Source organism: Diceros bicornis, chromosome 36 (assembly GCF_020826845.1).
Source record: "Diceros bicornis minor isolate mBicDic1 chromosome 36, mDicBic1.mat.cur, whole genome shotgun sequence".
NCBI classification, from domain to species: domain Eukaryota; kingdom Metazoa; phylum Chordata; class Mammalia; order Perissodactyla; family Rhinocerotidae; genus Diceros; species Diceros bicornis.
The window spans coordinates 8,825,401-8,842,692 of NC_080775.1; the positions used below are offsets into that span (position 1 = coordinate 8,825,401).

The 17,292-nt window shown below is 38.7% G+C and overlaps 1 protein-coding gene across 2 annotated transcripts in view; it reads right to left on the reverse strand.

Annotated features, from left to right (window-relative positions):
- Positions 1 to 17,287, reverse strand: part of KIN (Kin17 DNA and RNA binding protein) — a 31,864-nt gene extending 14,577 nt beyond the window's left edge. The window contains exons 1-7 of one of the 2 annotated variants that reach the window (XM_058532385.1): positions 17,131 to 17,287; positions 13,126 to 13,220; positions 9,224 to 9,267; positions 9,017 to 9,139; positions 8,041 to 8,222; positions 5,494 to 5,542; positions 4,517 to 4,574 (exon numbers count right to left, since the gene is read on the reverse strand). In XM_058532385.1, coding sequence (XP_058388368.1) covers positions 4,517 to 4,574; positions 5,494 to 5,542; positions 8,041 to 8,222; positions 9,017 to 9,139; positions 9,224 to 9,267; positions 13,126 to 13,220; positions 17,131 to 17,244 — 665 coding nt within the window. In that variant the 5' untranslated portion in view covers positions 17,245 to 17,287. Of the gene's footprint in view, positions 1 to 4,516; positions 4,575 to 5,493; positions 5,543 to 8,040; positions 8,223 to 9,016; positions 9,140 to 9,223; positions 9,268 to 13,125; positions 13,221 to 16,555; positions 17,086 to 17,130 lie in introns of those variants that run through there. The other variant, XM_058532387.1, reaches the window with a different exon arrangement.
- Positions 17,288 to 17,292: the final 5 nt, after the last annotated feature.

Sequence of the window (17,292 nt, forward strand, 5' to 3'; positions counted from 1 at the left end):
ACCCAATTTAGCAATAATTCCAGGTCACAACTGACCACAATATGTCTACATACAGGCACTAATAACCCTAGCAAAAGGGGAGTTAGGATATTTGGTCTAGTGATGACCACTTCCTCCTCACACATTCACAAGCCACCTAATTCCTAGTGCAATCAGTAGGAAAAGATTGCTACTATTGTTTTCTAAAGATTTTTCTCCACTTTTTGAAAAAAGATTTGCTTATTTTTCTGCTTTCTGACTTTTCCCACATTCTCCATGGTTCCTCCAATATTATCAACAGTGAGCCTTCACATACATTTATAAATTATTTCCGTATTTTGGTATTTGTCTCGGCTTGGAAACTTGAGTTTATTTAAGGCTGTTAGATACTTTTCTTAAAACTAAACTAAATAAAAAAAAAAAAACTACCCAATTAAAAAATGGGCAATAGACATTTCTCCAAAGAAGATATATAAATGGCCAAAAAGCACATGAAAAGGTGCTTAACATTACTAATCACTAGGGAAATGCTAATCAAAGCCACCATGAAATACACTTCACGTCCACTAAGATGGCTATTATTTAAAAAAAACAAAAACAGAAAATAACAAGTGTTGGAGGGGATATAGAGAAATTAGAACTCTTGTGCACTGTTGGTGGGAATGTAAAATGGTGCAGCTGCTGTGGAAAATACTGTGGCAGTTCTTCAAAAAATTAAATGCAAAATTATCACACAATCTAGCAATTTTACTTCTGGATATATAACAAAGGAATTGAAAGCAGGGACTCAGATATTTGTACACCAATGTTCAGAACAGTATGATTCACAGTAGCCAAAAGGTGGAAACAACTCAAATGTCCATTGATAGATGAAGAGATAAACAAAATGTGGTATATACATACAACGGGATATTATTCAGCCACAACTTGGATAAACCTTGAAGACATAATGCTAAGTGAAAAAAGCCAGAGACAAAACGACAATTACTCTAGGGGTTCACTCATATGAGGCAGTCAAATTCATAGAGATAGAAGGTAGAACAGAGGTTACCAGGGGCTGGGGGAGGGAGAGTGGGGAGTTAGTGTTTAACAGGGACTGAGTTTCAGTTTGGGATGATGAAAAATCCTGGAGATGGATACTGGTGACGGTTGCACAACGTGAATGTACTTGATGCCAATGAACTGTTCACTTAAAAATGATGAAAATGGTAAATTTTATGTTACATATTTTTCATCATACTAAAAAACTAAGCTGAATAGGAAAAAAGTTTCTTACCAAGAAAACTTATTTAGCATTATTAAATGTTTATAAGGTGACAAGCAATGGGGATAAAAAGATGAACAGACTAGCCCATCTCATGATAGAGTGGGAGAACAGATATGGGAGGGCATTCCAGGGAGAAAGAACAGAAGATGCAAAGGCAAGAAAGGGGGAGACAGCTGGCACATTTAGGAACTGCAAATAGCATAGCGTAGCCGGAGTACAGATGGCAAGAGAGATACCAGATCATAAGGGCTGTGATAGCACATAAAAAAAATTAGAGGTTATCTTACAGATGATGACTAAAGACACCAAGAGTCTTTAATAAGAGAAAGACATGGTCAGATTTGACGTTTAGAAAGATCCTTCTGCTTGCAATATCAAGAACCTAGCAAAGCCAAAATGAATAAACGAAAAATATAAAGAATGTTGACATAAGAAAGTATGAAGGACAGAAATTAATAAAACAGAAATCAAAGAAATGATAAAATCAAGAAAACAAAAAGTTAGTAGTCTAAAAGATTAATAAAACAGATGATAAATTTGAATGCCTAGATGAAAAAGATATCCTAGAAAAATAAAAATTATATAAATTATCAAAACTGGCTTGAGATTATATTGAAAAGTTGAATAAACCAATGACCATAAAGAAATTGAATTGGTAGTAAACTGCAGAAGACATTAGCACAACAATATTTTACAGAAAAGTTTTACCAACCTTTTAAGGAAGTGATAATCCCTATCTTAAAAACACTACTTAAAGAGTCGAAAAAGAAAACCTATGCAAATCATTTTAAGAGTTTAATGTCACCAGAAGCAAAGAAAAGTAAAGAAAATTAAATATCAATCTCAGGAACAGTAAAGTAAAATCAAAATAAAATAGTCCATTTGTTTCCAGCTGTGTATTACATTAAATGTTACCCGCTGCTGTAACAATAATGCCCCTTCTCCCCAGAAAAATTCTGTTAGAGAAGAGACCAAGACAGGGTCAAGACGGGGTCAAAACCAAGGCAAGAAATGAACATTAACAGATTGCAAATGGAAAGTAAGACTTCAACAACAGCTCTAGAATTCTGCTTTTGGTAACTGGAGTGGATCCTAATGAGATTAAAGGAGACAGGGAAGCCCAAAGGAAAACAAAGTGGGAACTGAGCAACCCTTGTTCAAGCAACAGGGAAGCAGGATGTATCTCTGTGCCTCAACATAGGCTAAAACATCCATTTTTGATATCTAGATCGCTTAGTTCATTCTGGGTTTTAGATATACAAGAGACATAAATCAACAGGAAAATAATTCCCAACCTCTATAAAAATACACTATAATCTTGGAAAAAGAAAATTTAAATGAGTCTTTCCATCGTATTATCTGTGACATTATTTATACATTATTATAAATAATTTAGGCTGAATTTATAGAACTTGGTTAAATAAAACTAATATTTTTACTAATAATATCAAGGCTTGGCATACGGTGTAGTAGGCTGAATAACAGACCCCCATAGATATCAGGCCCTCATCCTTGGAATCTAGAAACGTTACCTTATTTGGGAAAAGGGTCTTTGCAAATGAGATTAAGTTAAAGAATTTAAAATTTTAAAATGAGATTATCCTGGATTATCTGGGTCCAGGCCCTAAATGCACCACATGCATTCTTTTAAGAGGGAAGCGAGAGGGATTTGACACAGAGGGGAAGGCGACGTGAAGACGGAGCAAAGGGAAATTTGAAGACGCTGGTCTTGAAGACTGGAGGGGTGCAGCCACAACAAGGAATGCGCGAGTCACCGCAAGCCGGAAGCGGCGAAGAATGGATTCTCCCCTAGAGACTCTGGGGGGAGCACAGCCCTGCAGACACCTTGATTTCAGCTCAGTGATACTGATTTCAGAATTCTGGCCTCCAGGGATAGAATAAATTTCTCTTGTTTCAAGCCACCTAGTTTGTGGTAATTTATTACAGCAGCCATAGAAAACTAACACAAGGGTGATCAATTTGGGGGCCCCTGGGTTCAATCTTAACATTCATGTACACTTACGAATAACAAAAAATAAAGGAAAATGGAGAGAAAGAAATAAAGTTCTAAAACTATATGGCACGTGTGTTATGATATATTTGAGCTATCTTCCAGGTCATACATGTAGGTGTTAATTCTGAAATATTCTGATCAAAATTAAGACACCTGGCAAGTCATTCCGAAGCAGTGATATACTGCTAACTCTGCCTGCCTATTTCCTTCAATCTCCTAGACGCTTATTTATTCATGCAAATAAGCACTAGCCTATAAATTAACCCAAAAAACTGAGTTAAGTTTTAAATAAACAACACGTAAAATACTAAGTAAAACAGCAAATATCACCCAGCTCAAAACTAAATTCCAGTAGATAATGGTACCTTCCTGAATATCTTGTCTTATTTATCTTTTTAACCTCCATAACTAAACTGAATGCATTGTACATCACAAATAATGAATAAATATTTGGCAAAAGAATACATAAAACTACAAGAGGAGAGAACACGCAAAGTAGACAGAACTACCGGACTGCGTGCTATCCCAGGGTTGGGCAAACCGCAGCCTGAGGGCCAAATCCAGCCTGCTGCCTGTTTTTATAAATAAGATTTTTCTGGAACACAGCCATGCTCATTCACTTACGTACTGTCGATGGCTGATTTCTTACTCCAACAGCAGAGTGAAGTGGTTGTGACAGAGACATACGGCCAACAAAGTCTAAAATATTTACTATGTGGCCCTTTACAGAAAAAGTTTGTCAACTCCTGCTCTGTACTACACCATCTAGAAGGGAAGGCAATTATTACTGAGTGTCTGCTAGTGCATTTATACTGTACTGTGCACTGAGGAGACAGATGAATAGGTCAGTTTTTATTCTTAGAAAATTATAATACAATGCTAAAATAAAAAGTATATACCCCAGCTAACATTTAAACTTGATAAGTGGGCTATGATAGAAAAATAAATAGTACTGCAGCAGCACAGAAGGAACCTTTAAGTGGAGAAGGATTCATGAAGAAGCAAATGTTTATCATGTGAAGCATTTAATCAAAAGGAGCCTTTCTTCAAAAGATAGAATTGTTTCATTGTAGGCAAATAAGCAAAAAATAGTTGCTAAAAACAGAAGACAAAACAACCAGCCACCAAACAAAGACAAAAAAGGAAGAAAATTACAACCAGAAAAAAATAATTCATAATACTGCAGCTTTTAAAATGTAATGATCAGCATTTCACAAAAATTCTCAAGTTCTAAGATACCTGTTCTTGTAGCTCACCTTGATTTGGAAGATGTTGCTGCTGAACTACATGCTCCTTTATTCAAATTAAATGTAACTGGAAGAAAAGAATTAATATTCTATATATATTTCAGGAAAATTATAATACAACTTATCAGATAAGATACCACGATGTATCCACATAGAAATTCAGACATCTTGAATAAGTGAGAGCTGGGATGCTCCTACCCAGAGATGATAAATTCCTGTAGAATGTACTGGAGTGAAGCTTACAGAGCTGGGGATCAAGCTGTAGTGGGCAGCCTTGGCTGTGTCCCCACTCCACTGCCCCCCCTCCCCTTGCTAACAGGAATCCGATTTTGTTTAGGTGCCCATACCTCTCACACACGTCCTGGAGGATGCTATGTCTCCATGTTTGTGTCCTCCCAAAATTCATAGGTTGAAAACCTAATGCCCACGGTGATGGGATTAGGTGGGCCTCTTGGGGGGATTAGTAAGGATCTTTTGGTCTAAATCAATCAAAAGAGTCCCATTCCCTTTCCAGTGATTGTTTTTGAGGTTGACACATGATACAGTCCAGCCAACAATATTCGAAAGGGAGTCTGTTGGCGCAGAAGCGTCTTCTAGGGAAAGTTTCCTTGCTCATAGGGGATTCCAGAAGAGAGAGATGCTCTCTGTCATCCTCTGGACAATGCGGGGCCTGCATATGATGGCTGGAAGTGCCAGCAGCCAGCTCGTGCCCAGCCGCTGAGAGTACAGCATCCAGAACTACCCTACCTCTGGGACTGTTGGTGTGGCAAGATATTTCCTTACCCTTTAGGCTAATTTTAGTCAGTCTTGTTCCTTGTGGCTGAAGGCATCCCACCCAATTCTTCATTATTACCTTTCATTTTACCAACGAGAACAATGCAACCCCAACAGATTACATGTCTTGTTCCCAAACAGCTGCTAGTTCTTGGCAGAGCCAATACAAAAGCACCCATATTAAAAAAAAGGAGAAAGAAAAGTAAAACTACCTTTTTCTTCATCATTTTCTCTGCTTAATTCGGTAAAAACAGGGGCTTCCTAAAAAAAAAAAAAAAGTTTGGAAGCTTGGTTCACAACCAATTTATTATCAATATTCAACAGTCCAAAATTATGACTTGCTACCTATGTTGCACGGCAGCTCTAAGATACAATTCTAAAATGGGTAAGATCCTAATTAAGAACTTATACGTACTGCAAATATTCTCCAATGGAAAATTATCCTGAAGTGGAAAAAAGTAGCTTTTCTGTATCAAACTGCAGAAGTTTAGCTACATTTTTATTTCTATTACAATTTAAGCAGGAAACAACAACATAAAGCATAAACTTTAGGAATCTTAGCTAGAGGATTACTTTAAAAAGCAAAACCTTTCTATATTGTGGGATAATTTAGTGTAATGATCAAGTCTAACTCAAATAAAACTGCATATAAAATCCACCTCTGCAACCTATTAGCTTTGTCGTCTTGGTCAATCTCACCATCTCCCTGAAGTCGCAATTATTTTATCTTTAAAACAGGGATAATGTACATATTTAGAGTTGTTATAAAGGTTATATACAATAATATAAAGGTAACACTCAACATATGCCTGCCATAGTAAGTGTTTGATAAATGTTAATTGTTTCTACCAATAAAAAGATGTTCTTGAGATCTAGCTAAAATATTCTTTTCTTATGTAATGCCCATATAAGATTTCACAAAGGAAGGCAAAAGAATATGATCTTACTTTTAAAAAATTGATATATTTAAGTGCAGAATGAGGAAGTGCTGATCAGCAGAATTTCCCCTGCCTTTTAGGATGAAGATACTATTTACACCTGAAAAGTACAAATCAACTTGAAGGTTTTAGCAGTATTAAGCTAAAATGTTACAAAACAACAATGTTATTCCAAACAGTAAACTACTTTCTTCTACATGAGGAGATGTGATCCTTCTTAATTTTCACAATAGGAAATTTATAATTTTTCCTCTATTGAAAACAAAGCTTTAAATTTTAAAAAAGTGAAAGAATTTCAAGAATAAAAAGCTTTCAATCTTAAATTTTATAATTACAGCAGTTTAACCACTGTTCCTATTTTAATTTAACGTAGAAAACTCCTAAAAGCTTGTGTGAATATACACACAGTAATGTAAGTAATACCAGAACATTTACACACTCACTCACTTATCAAGAAGTTCAATTAACATGGCATAAAAGTTGATTCATAAAGTGATCCTTACTGATGTCCTAATTCTTAGTGCCTGCTACTTCCTGCATCAGTCTACTAAACAGCTTATTTGAGATGTGTACAATAATGATCAGAACAGCTGTATCCATAATAGCCCACAACTGAAAACAAGCCACATGTTTCTCAACAGGAGAATGGAAAAATAGTGTTATATTCATAAAATGGAATACTGTACATCAATTTAAAAAAATGAAACACCGATAGGAAAGAACATAGATGAACTAAACAGAAGACATTATGTTTGAGCTAAAGAAGCCAGACACAAAGAGAGCATACTGTATGATTCCATTTCTACTAAGTACAAGAACAGACTAAACTAACCAATAATCAATAGTGATGCATCAGAACAGTGGTTCCTTCTCGGGGGACAGGGGGTATTAATTGGGAATGGGCTTGAGGGAAGCTTCTAGGATACTGGAAATGTTCTATATCTTGATCTGGGTGGTGGCTACACAGGCTATCTATGCTCGGTCTATCTATCTGTCTATCCATCTATCCATCTACCTATCTATCTATGTATCTATCTATCTAAAGACACATACATCTATCTATCTAAAGACATACATACGTGAAAGTTCATTGAGCTGTAACCTCAAGATTAATGCACATCATACACTTTATTACATGTACGTTATACCACAATAAAAAGTTCCTAAAAATACTAAATGGCTAGCAGTTTCACATACACACTAGGTTGTATTTTCCTGCTCACACACAACTTTCAGTATGTAAGGTCCACAAAGGCAGGGACTTTTTATCCTTTGTCCACTGCTGTATCCCCAGTGCCTGGCACACAGGAAGCACCCCATAAACATTTGTTGAAATAAATGACTGATCTAGTTATTCTAACACCTGAACCACCTTCACCATGCCCTCCCTCCCCCATGAATTCTTCAAGACTCCTCAGTCCAGGGGTTGTACCCACTTGAGAATATTCTACGTCCTCCCCAGGCTGGAGCAAGTGCTGGCTCTGTGTTCCCACACGCTGCGTTTACCTCCAGCACTGCATTAATTATAGTCAGTTGAAATGATCTGTTTATGTCTTGCCCGTTAGATATCGCCTCTATTTAGAGATAAGGGAACTGAAATTCAGAAGATTAGAGAATTATACAAGATGGTCAAGTCAGTAAGTCAGGAATTGCCCTGGGTTTGCCTCAACTCCAAAACCTAGGCTTCTACACTCGGCCATGCTCTTTCTCCTCTTCATTGAGGAAGAACACCTACAAAACTCAATCCAGTGTCTAAAACGCAAGCACTTTTGCTTCTGTAGACCTTTTTCTATCGCCTCTCTGGATGACGCTGTGGCCCACCTGTTCTTTCCCTTCCAGACCTCTTCTCACTTGTTCTTGAATAAATTTGGCAGTTTTTTCTTCATCATCAAGGTCCTGCTTCTTCTTTTTCTCTAGTTCCAGTTGCCGGCGGATAGTTTCTGGGTCCCTATCTATATACTGAATATACCAGCCTTTTGGTGTCTCATCTACTTTGCACAAGCCTGAAAAAAAATAACAGACACCGTAAATTTGTAAACAATCAAAGCCAAAAGTAAATATAAACGTGTTCTATCTCTGCATTATTTACTCATTCATTCAAACACATTCATTCAAACTCAAATTCACACATCACATGAATTTTCCATATTTACAGTTAGTGAAATTTGGATATTTTAAGTGGAATATTTTATCTCCTTAAACAGAAAAAATTATTATTCTGATTTTTAACTAGCTAGGTTGAGGCAACATATTTAAACAAGGGCAATATATGAAAGAAGCATTATCTTGCTTGGTAATTATTCAACTGTGTCTAAGTATTTAACATCCACCGAGTCCACGATACCCTGCTAACTTAACTAAGTAGAAATTATTCCCCTAAAATGGAATAAAGTAACACACTGAATAAGTAATACATTGACACAAAATTTCTTTCTCTTTTCCTCTCCCAAACTTTTCATCGTATTAAAAATGAAAAAAAGCATTAAATTTAAAAAATCACCTGAAGAGGGGATAACAAAAGTTTCCTCAAGTGAAATGAGTATGGAGGGGGGGAATGGAAAAGGACTATAATAATCCTTAACCTAAATGAGAGGACGTTTCAGTGATACATCTTTGCACTGTCAGAAGAACTATTCCAGACATTCCTATTCAACTGCAAGACACAAAATCAATCCTGGAAGACGGTGCTCCTCTCCGGCAGGTTTTAATTGCCCTACTGATCCACAGAAAATATGACAATTCTCTCTCCCTGCAACGGAGCCACATGACAACTATTCAAATAATGTCTTCTTCTTACCTTCCCTGCCCAGCCACTTGGTAAAATCAGTAAGAGTCTCCCACTGAGTGGCGTTCATGTGGATGTGCTCTCGGTGGCTGATATACTCGTTATAGACGATGTTGTTGTGAACTCTCTTAGTGCCTAGGAACAAGATAGGACACCGTGAATCCTGGGCGGATTGTAAGGTTATGAAGTCATCATGTGCACAGCACTTAATATGCTTACCAAAGCGCCTCCTGAGAAGTTCCAGGAAGTCATTTCGGAATTCCCTAATGAAGAAAGGAAGAGAGGCCTTCAGGTGAGGTCTACAAATACAGAGCATCATCTTCCTGAAATCATATAGTTTGAATGCCCAAACGATCTATGAAACATCTATGTGAATATCTATTAGGAACCTTTAAAACTGAACAAGGAAAGAATCCCAAAAGATTATAGCTTTCAAGAATTAAAGTTAAAAGTCAGTATGGAGTTGAAATTTTTTGTTTTGGCAAAGCAGCCAGAGCAAAAGTGACTACACATTTTTGGAGAGGGTCCTTCATGAAGTCTCTTGGTGCTACTGACGGTGGCAATAATAACCCCGTTCTATCGGTGATAACAAACTGCGCTTATTCCACGTGAAATTGGCACTTAATGCGTCCCTCTGAACTGAGGACACTGTGTTAAATGCTAGATAAACAGAGGTGAATAAAACATAAATCCTGACCAAGGTTACAATGGAGCAGAATCAATCGGAACAGAACTCAAAGTGAAAAAGAGATGTAAGAAATCTGTAACAAGAGATGCCCGGAGGTGATCTTTAATATGGGGGGTGAAGTATAAATAGGATTTTACGGTTGAAGAGGAAGAGAAGGCCGTGACCAGCTGGCACAGAGACATGAAAGTATCACATGTTTGAGAAATGATAATCTAATTTGGCTAAAGTTGAGGGCAGATAAAAATGAGGGTGACAGCGGAGGCAGAAGAGAATAACGAGAGGAAGATGTAGCTGGAAAATAATGTTAGGGCTAAGTTTTAAAGTACTTTAAATGTCATTCTAAAGAGGTTGTGTTTTATGCAGACAATGGAAAAGCACAAATTAAGTTATTTAGGAGTTAATTTGTGAAAATGTGTGATTTAGAAAGATAATCCTGGTGGAGAGTAAATAACAGTAATTCTCAACGTGCGGTCCCCAGACCAGCAGCATGGACACCACCTGGGAACTTGATAGAAATGCAAGGTCTCCACCCCCATCTCAGAGCTGCTGAATCAGAATCTGTCGTTCTGTTTTCAAGGTGCCGCTGAGGCAGGCAGTGGTTTGTGAACCACAGGCACATACGTAGAGAAGAGCAGAAGCTGCAGGCTGGGAGACCAGTGAGGGAGTCACTGAATTAATTCAGGTGAGAGACGCTGACAACTATTACGAGGGCCGTGAGCACGGAAAGGACCTAAGTTTAAAGGACACTGAATAAGAGAATCAACAAGAGTGAACTCCCAGGGCCGGCCCCGTGGCTTAGCGGTTAAGTGCGCGAGCTCCGCTGCTGGCGGCCCAGGTTCGGATCCCAGTCGCGCACTGACGCACTGCTTCTCCGGCCATGCTGAGGCCGCGTCCCACATACAGCAACTAGAAGGATGTGCAGCCATGACATACAACTATCTACCGGGGCTTTGGGGGAAAAATAAATAAATAAAATTATAAAAAAAAAAAAGAAAGAAATATAGATTAGAATTGCCCAGAAAAAAAAAAATCTACAACTCAAGACAGATGTTAGGAATGAACAGCAAGATTTAGGAGTTTATGTTCATCCAAACAAAAAGGCAACAGTTGAAGAATAATGTAATTCGTGGGGACTGTGTAGAGTGGGGTGAGAAGCCAAGTGACAGCCAGAAGAACTTTCCTACATTTGAGGAGCTGGGGGGGGAAGAGCAGTAATGAAGAAAGCACGCACAGAGGGAGAGACTGTAGGAAAACCAGGAAAGAACGTAAAACAGAGAGGTGTTTCCATTGAGACTTAAGAGCATTACCTGCTAGAGAGATCCAGGAAGAGGAAGACGGAAAAAGGCAGTCACTCTTCCGGAGACTGACAGGGTGGAAGCCAGGCCACAGTGGACGGAGGCGTGAATGGGAGGTGGAAGGGGAGCACTGAGAGTGGATGGCTCTTGCCAGAATGGATATTTCCCAAAGAATGGCATAGGTACCCCTCTGGTATGCCTGAACCGCCTGGTGTCAGGTGGTTCACAGATGAACGATTTCTGCCTTTTTCACCGTGTTACTTGACTTGACAGCACGAAAGCAATGGAGGGTAAACCTGCCAGCATCCTAGCCAGGTCAAGGCAGTGGGCAGTGATGCCAAATTGCACTAGCAGTCAGTGTGCTCTTCACCGCCATGTACTCGCAGTGAAAACCATGCTAGTTTCATCTAGAATGTCCTCGATGAAGCAGTCAGTATTATTAGTCGTATTAAATCTCAACCTTCGAGTACATGTCTTTCTAATATCCTGTGTGATGGAACAAGGATTATGAACAAACCACTTCTGCTGCCATACAACGGTTGCCTTGAGCAAAAACATATGTGCAATTGTTCGAGCTGTGAGCTGAACTGTCTTTTTCATGGAACACCATTTTTACATGAAAGAATGACAGACATATAGACAATGGTTATTCCAAATTAAGTATTCAGTAGATATTTTCTCAAAAATAAACAAAGTGAGCCTGTCATGTCAAGGAAAACAACTGATAGTATTGGTTGCCAATGCTAAAATTTGAGCTTTTAAGCAAAATTTGAATTTTGGTAAACTAGTATCCACCACCGTAACTTTGACATACGTCCCAATACTTAAAGATGTTTCTGACAACCTTGATGTTGACATTAATGAATATGATTTTATGATATTGTATAATAAAACGTGTCACCATTCGGAATATCTGCGTACCTCAGTGAACCAATATTCTCCAAATGATCAACGGATGATGTTACAAAATCATGCACATGTACAAGATCCATTTAAAGTGAAAGATCGAGTGGGTTTTAATGTAATAGAGTACAGAAAGTTGGCTGATATGGTTTTGGATTCCACACTGCGACTAATTTTTAAGAAACTACTATGCCATGGTGTTTTGATGTAGCATTAAATATCAAAAATTATGTGAAAAGGCTATAAAAATACTCCCACCCTTCCAATTACACATCTATGTAAAGGCGGGGCTTTCTCTACGTGCTTCACCCAAAACAACGCTTCAAAACAGAATGAACACAGAAGCAGAAGAGAGAATCCAACTGTCTTCGATTAAGTCAGACATTGAAGAGATTTGCAAAGAGGTAAGGCAATGCCACAATTATTTTTTTTGTTTTGGAAAAGATGGTTATTTTTCATTAAAAAATGTTATTTATTTTAACATGTAATAGGGTTATTATGTTATTTTAAATGAATAAATAAATTTTTAAAAAATTTCTCAGTTTTAATCTCTAATTTACGAGTATCAATAGATATAACCCACATAAACAAAAGCTCTTTGGGGTCTTCAATAATTTTCAATAATGGTAAAGGAGTCCTAAGACCAAAAGGCCTAGAACTTTGGAAAGAAAGAAAGAGACGGACAGAAGCAAGACTACACAGTAATAATAAAATTAACAATAATACTAATCAAGCACCGGGCACTTTTCTAAACACTTTAAAGGTACTAACGCATTCAATCTCCACGTAAACCCCATGAAGCACAGACATCCTAGGAAGAGGGTATGTTGTCAGTCCATTTTACAGATGAGGAGACTAAAGCACAGGAAAATGTAAAGACGTCACACAGCTCATGAGTGGAGAAGCCGGATTAGAAGGATTCAAGATCAACAAAGACTTCTGGAGTTCACAGACTCCAGAGCTGTGCTCTGAGCTGCGGTTGTTTTAGAATGAAAGATAGTTTCATATGTTTGAAGTGAAACGAAGGAAAGACTTAACTGTGAGAAACACTTTTTTAACAATTTCATACTATAATAAGTTGTCAAAGGAAGACAAAAACTGAGCACAAAGATAACGTAGCTGTCACGCTAATACATAAGGAATAAACAGAGCCTCCAATACAGAGAATATTAAGTATCTATTAAACATCCAACTGAATGAAGCTTATGAGATAAGGATGTCTTTGAGTTACTTACTCTGAAAAATAATCCATAAACTGCTGAGGATTTTCGGAAGCCAGCAATAGTTGTCTCTGATGAGATTCGGACATACAATGACACTTAAAGCCATTCTACAAAAATGTAAAGACAGTAGTTAAATTCTGATTTACGTCATCATAATGGGTCCTAAATAGAAGTACTTAATCAAACCCTAAACAGCTGCTCTTTGATGATAAATTGTAAAAAAAAAAAAATAATAACAATAATCAAATCACTAGCTGTAAGCACTCTATGGTTCTTAAAAAAATTTTTATGAAGTTGAATTTGCAACTCTGCTAATCAAAGAATAACCTAGAGATTAAAGAGACAGAAAAATAGTGCTTTAGAAAGGAGACATTAGTGAGAAACATTACTGGGCTCAGTAACAGAAAAGAGATTTCATTTTTTTTGGTCAATTTAACAAATTCTTATTGAGCCCCTACTTCACACAGAGTGTTACGCAGGTGCTTCGAGGAATATAATGAAGTAAAATGGGTCATTAGTGAATTTCCATTAAGGAAACTATTTTTCACTCACTTTCCCCTACTTGAGTGCATTATCCAAAATACATTGTTGCACATTACATAAACCTTAGGTTAAACATACTAAATCTGTATCTTCTTCTTCGGATGATTGTGAAAAACATACAAGTTTTGACCTTGTATTTGTTCTACTTAACATTTCAACCTGATTCTTCACTGGTAATAGAAATGAAAAATGTGTCTCTCCTCCTGTATTCCCCACCTCAGTGAACAGCATTATCACAAATGCAATCACTCAAGCCAGGGCGGAGGACAGCATCCTCGAAGCCTTCTTCTGCACCTCCACACTGCCCTCAGCACTAAGTCTACCCAGCCTTCTTAATAACCCTTATCCAGTCCCTCTGCTCAATCCCACTGCCACCGTCCAGATTTCAGCACTGGATCTTGCTTTGTTTCCTAATGTTTAATCATCCACAGACCACTTACATTCTTTTCGCCTCATCTGTATACTACCTGTGCATTACTCTTACTTACACTTATATTAAAAAGAAACTTGGTACCGGTGTCCTAAGTGAAAAACCAGTCCCATTTTCCATAAATTAAAAATAAGTCAATAAAATGAAACAAAATAATGTTATTAAATTCTAGAAATCCAAAGGAGTGGATGAGCAGGAGGAGAATACCCTGGATCTGACCTTCCTCTCTCCCTCAGTCTTCCGATACTGAGACATAGAAGACGGGAAGGAATTTATAGGGGTCAACTTCTCTTCCCCCAGGATGCCCTCCTGGGTAGGGAAGGGCCATGAACACATCTGAGGGCAAACAGGCCGCAACCACAAGTGCCTTGCTCTGAAAGCTGGTAGTTAAAGGAAAGAATTAAGCATTTATCTTCCCTTTCCCACAGGAATCGTATTTTGGGATAACATTTGAGGGTAACCCATAGCCCCAGTTGATGAGAAAAAGCTCATTTTTACAAATGAATGGCCGCCAATAATAAATGTCAAAAGAATTAGAAAAGTAACCACTTTGCAACTCCTAATGAAATAAGTGACTCAGGAAAGGATGCTAAACACATAGGCAAAATGTTGATGGGAAATTAGATATAGGGGCATGATTTCAAAGTACTACCCCACTAGTTTCTTGCTCTTGCAAGAGGGAAAATACTACTTTCTAATGTTACTTTACAGGTTGTTATCTTTACTTAATCATCTTAGCACTACTAGACATTAGGGGCTTCCTTATGTGATGCAATATGAAATACACTGGATCACCTATGAAGCATTCTTCCCCAAAATATTTAACCTGAATCTAATCAAGCCTTTAGATCTAAGTTCCAGTTTATAGAAACTACAAGAGTTAGAGAAAGAGGGCAAAAGAGAATCACAAGGAAACAATTCAACATATCCAGAAAGTGGGAATGCTCCAGGATAACTGACTGGACTCATCCCTCCAAGTCAACGTCAAGAAAAAAAATAGGGGGAGGGGGGCAGAGGGTAGGGGAGGTAGGTTCTATTCCAATAATTTAGAGAGAATTAGAAGTCCTAATAACCTGGAGCACAGAGATTTTTAGGACAGTGAAACCACTCTGTATGATACAATAATGGTGGATACGCATCATTATACATTTGTCTAAACTCATAGAATGTACAACACCAAGAGTGAACCCTAATGTCAGCTATGGACTTTGGTGATAAGGAGGTGTCAATGTAGCTTCATTGACTGTAACAAATGTCCCACTTTGCTGCAGGATGTTGATGGTGGGGGAGGCTGTACACATCTATGGGGGCAGGGTCTGTATGGGAAATCTCTGTACTTTCTGCCCATTTTTGCTGTGAACCTAAAACTGCTGTAAATAAATAAAGTCTATTTTTTAAAAAGTCCTAATAACCAAATCCAATTCATAGCTTTTGACTGGATCCTGTTTTTAAAAAACTGCTTTAAAGAGCATTTGGGGGAACAACTGAGGACATATGAATATGGCGTGTCTATCAGATGATATAAAGGATTTTTTATTAATTTTGTAATGTCTGATGACATATATTGTGGCTATGTAGAAAAACACCCTGATATCTTAGGGAAGCATATTTAAGTATTTAGAAGTGAAATATCCTGATGTTTGAAATTTACTTTAAAATAATTCAGAAAGGGCCACCTCGTGGCTTAGCGGTTAAGTGCGCGCGCTCCGCTGCTGGCGGCCCGGGTTCGGATCCCGGGCGCGCACCGACGCACTGCTTCTCCAGCCATGCTGAGGCCGCGTCCCACATACAGCAACTATAAGGATGTGCAGCTATGACATACAACTATCTACTGGGGCTTTAGGGGGAAAATAAATAAATAAATAAAATCTTAAAAAAAAAAGAAAATAAGGGAAATGAACACATTTATAAAAAATAAATAAATCAATCAAATAATTCAGAAAAAAGTAAATACAGCAAAATCCTTAAAATGTTAAGTAGTGGGTAGTGGATAAAATCCTGGGTAGTGGATACATGGATGTTCATTGTACTAGTCTCTAGTTTTCTGCGTGAGAATTTCATCTAGAAAGAACTAAAGACAAATGAAAGAGAATAAGTGTACCAATGTTATTCAATGTGAGTCCCACCTAAAATATCTCATCCCTCACTTGCAGACACACTGGATTAGATTATTCCGGTTGCCCAGCGTTCTTCTGCCCCCACCCAACTCAATCTCCAGGGAAAAATATGATCCCATCACTAGCCTGCTCTCAATTACTCAAGGTGCTTCACCATCCACCTTAAAAATGGGAAAAAGTGTAAACTCCATAGCACAGCATACAAAGCTTCTCAAGATCTGCCCAAAGACCCCCTGAGTCACTTTACACATAATTCACTCATTTAAAACTCACGACAAAGTTACAAGTAGGCACAGTCATTATTCCCACTTTGCAGAATAGTAAACAAGCAGAGAGAAGGTAAGTAACTTGCCCAAGACCACACAGCTAGTAAGTGGCGCGGCTAGGCTTCACACTTCTGACGGTCTGATCCCCAAGTCCGCATCTTCACCACAATACTCTGGGCCTGCCACACTGTAGGTGCTCAATAAATGCTTGTTAGATGACGGGTGTGCACGAGCTTAGTTCTTCTTCATCTGATCCCAAAAAGAGGTGTGAATCCTAATCAACTCTCAGAGTCACGTCCAGTCAGAGATGATTGTTACTGTTACTGCCCCGGAGCCCGCACTTAATTATTCACGCCTCCCTTTTAAGACAGCTTGAGTAGGATCACTTCTGCGAGAGCTGCAAAACCTTTTCTTGTTCCATTTCTTTTTGGGGTAGACTGGGGAAGAATGAGCTGTCAAAGAGCCCTGGTTCCCAGCCAGGACCGGGGCGGCAGGGAAGGATGGCCCTACTGAGTTGAGCAGCAGACTCGCCCGGTGCAGACCCCACGACGGGGACCTGGGACCCTGGCCCTCTCCCCCGCCTCAGGGACTTGGCCTGGATCAGCGGGCCCCTCCTGGGAGAGGACGGGGCGCCGCCATGGGGCCAGCGGGGCCCACTTACCTCGTCCCGGCACTGCTTCTGGCACATCTGGCAATACCAGCGCAGCTTCTGAAGCCCCTTGGACTTGATCCTGTTGGCGATGGCCTTAGGGGTAAGAAAATCCGACTTCCCCATCGCGACCACCGCAGCAACAACTTTGCGGAGCCCAGCGCCCTGCCAACC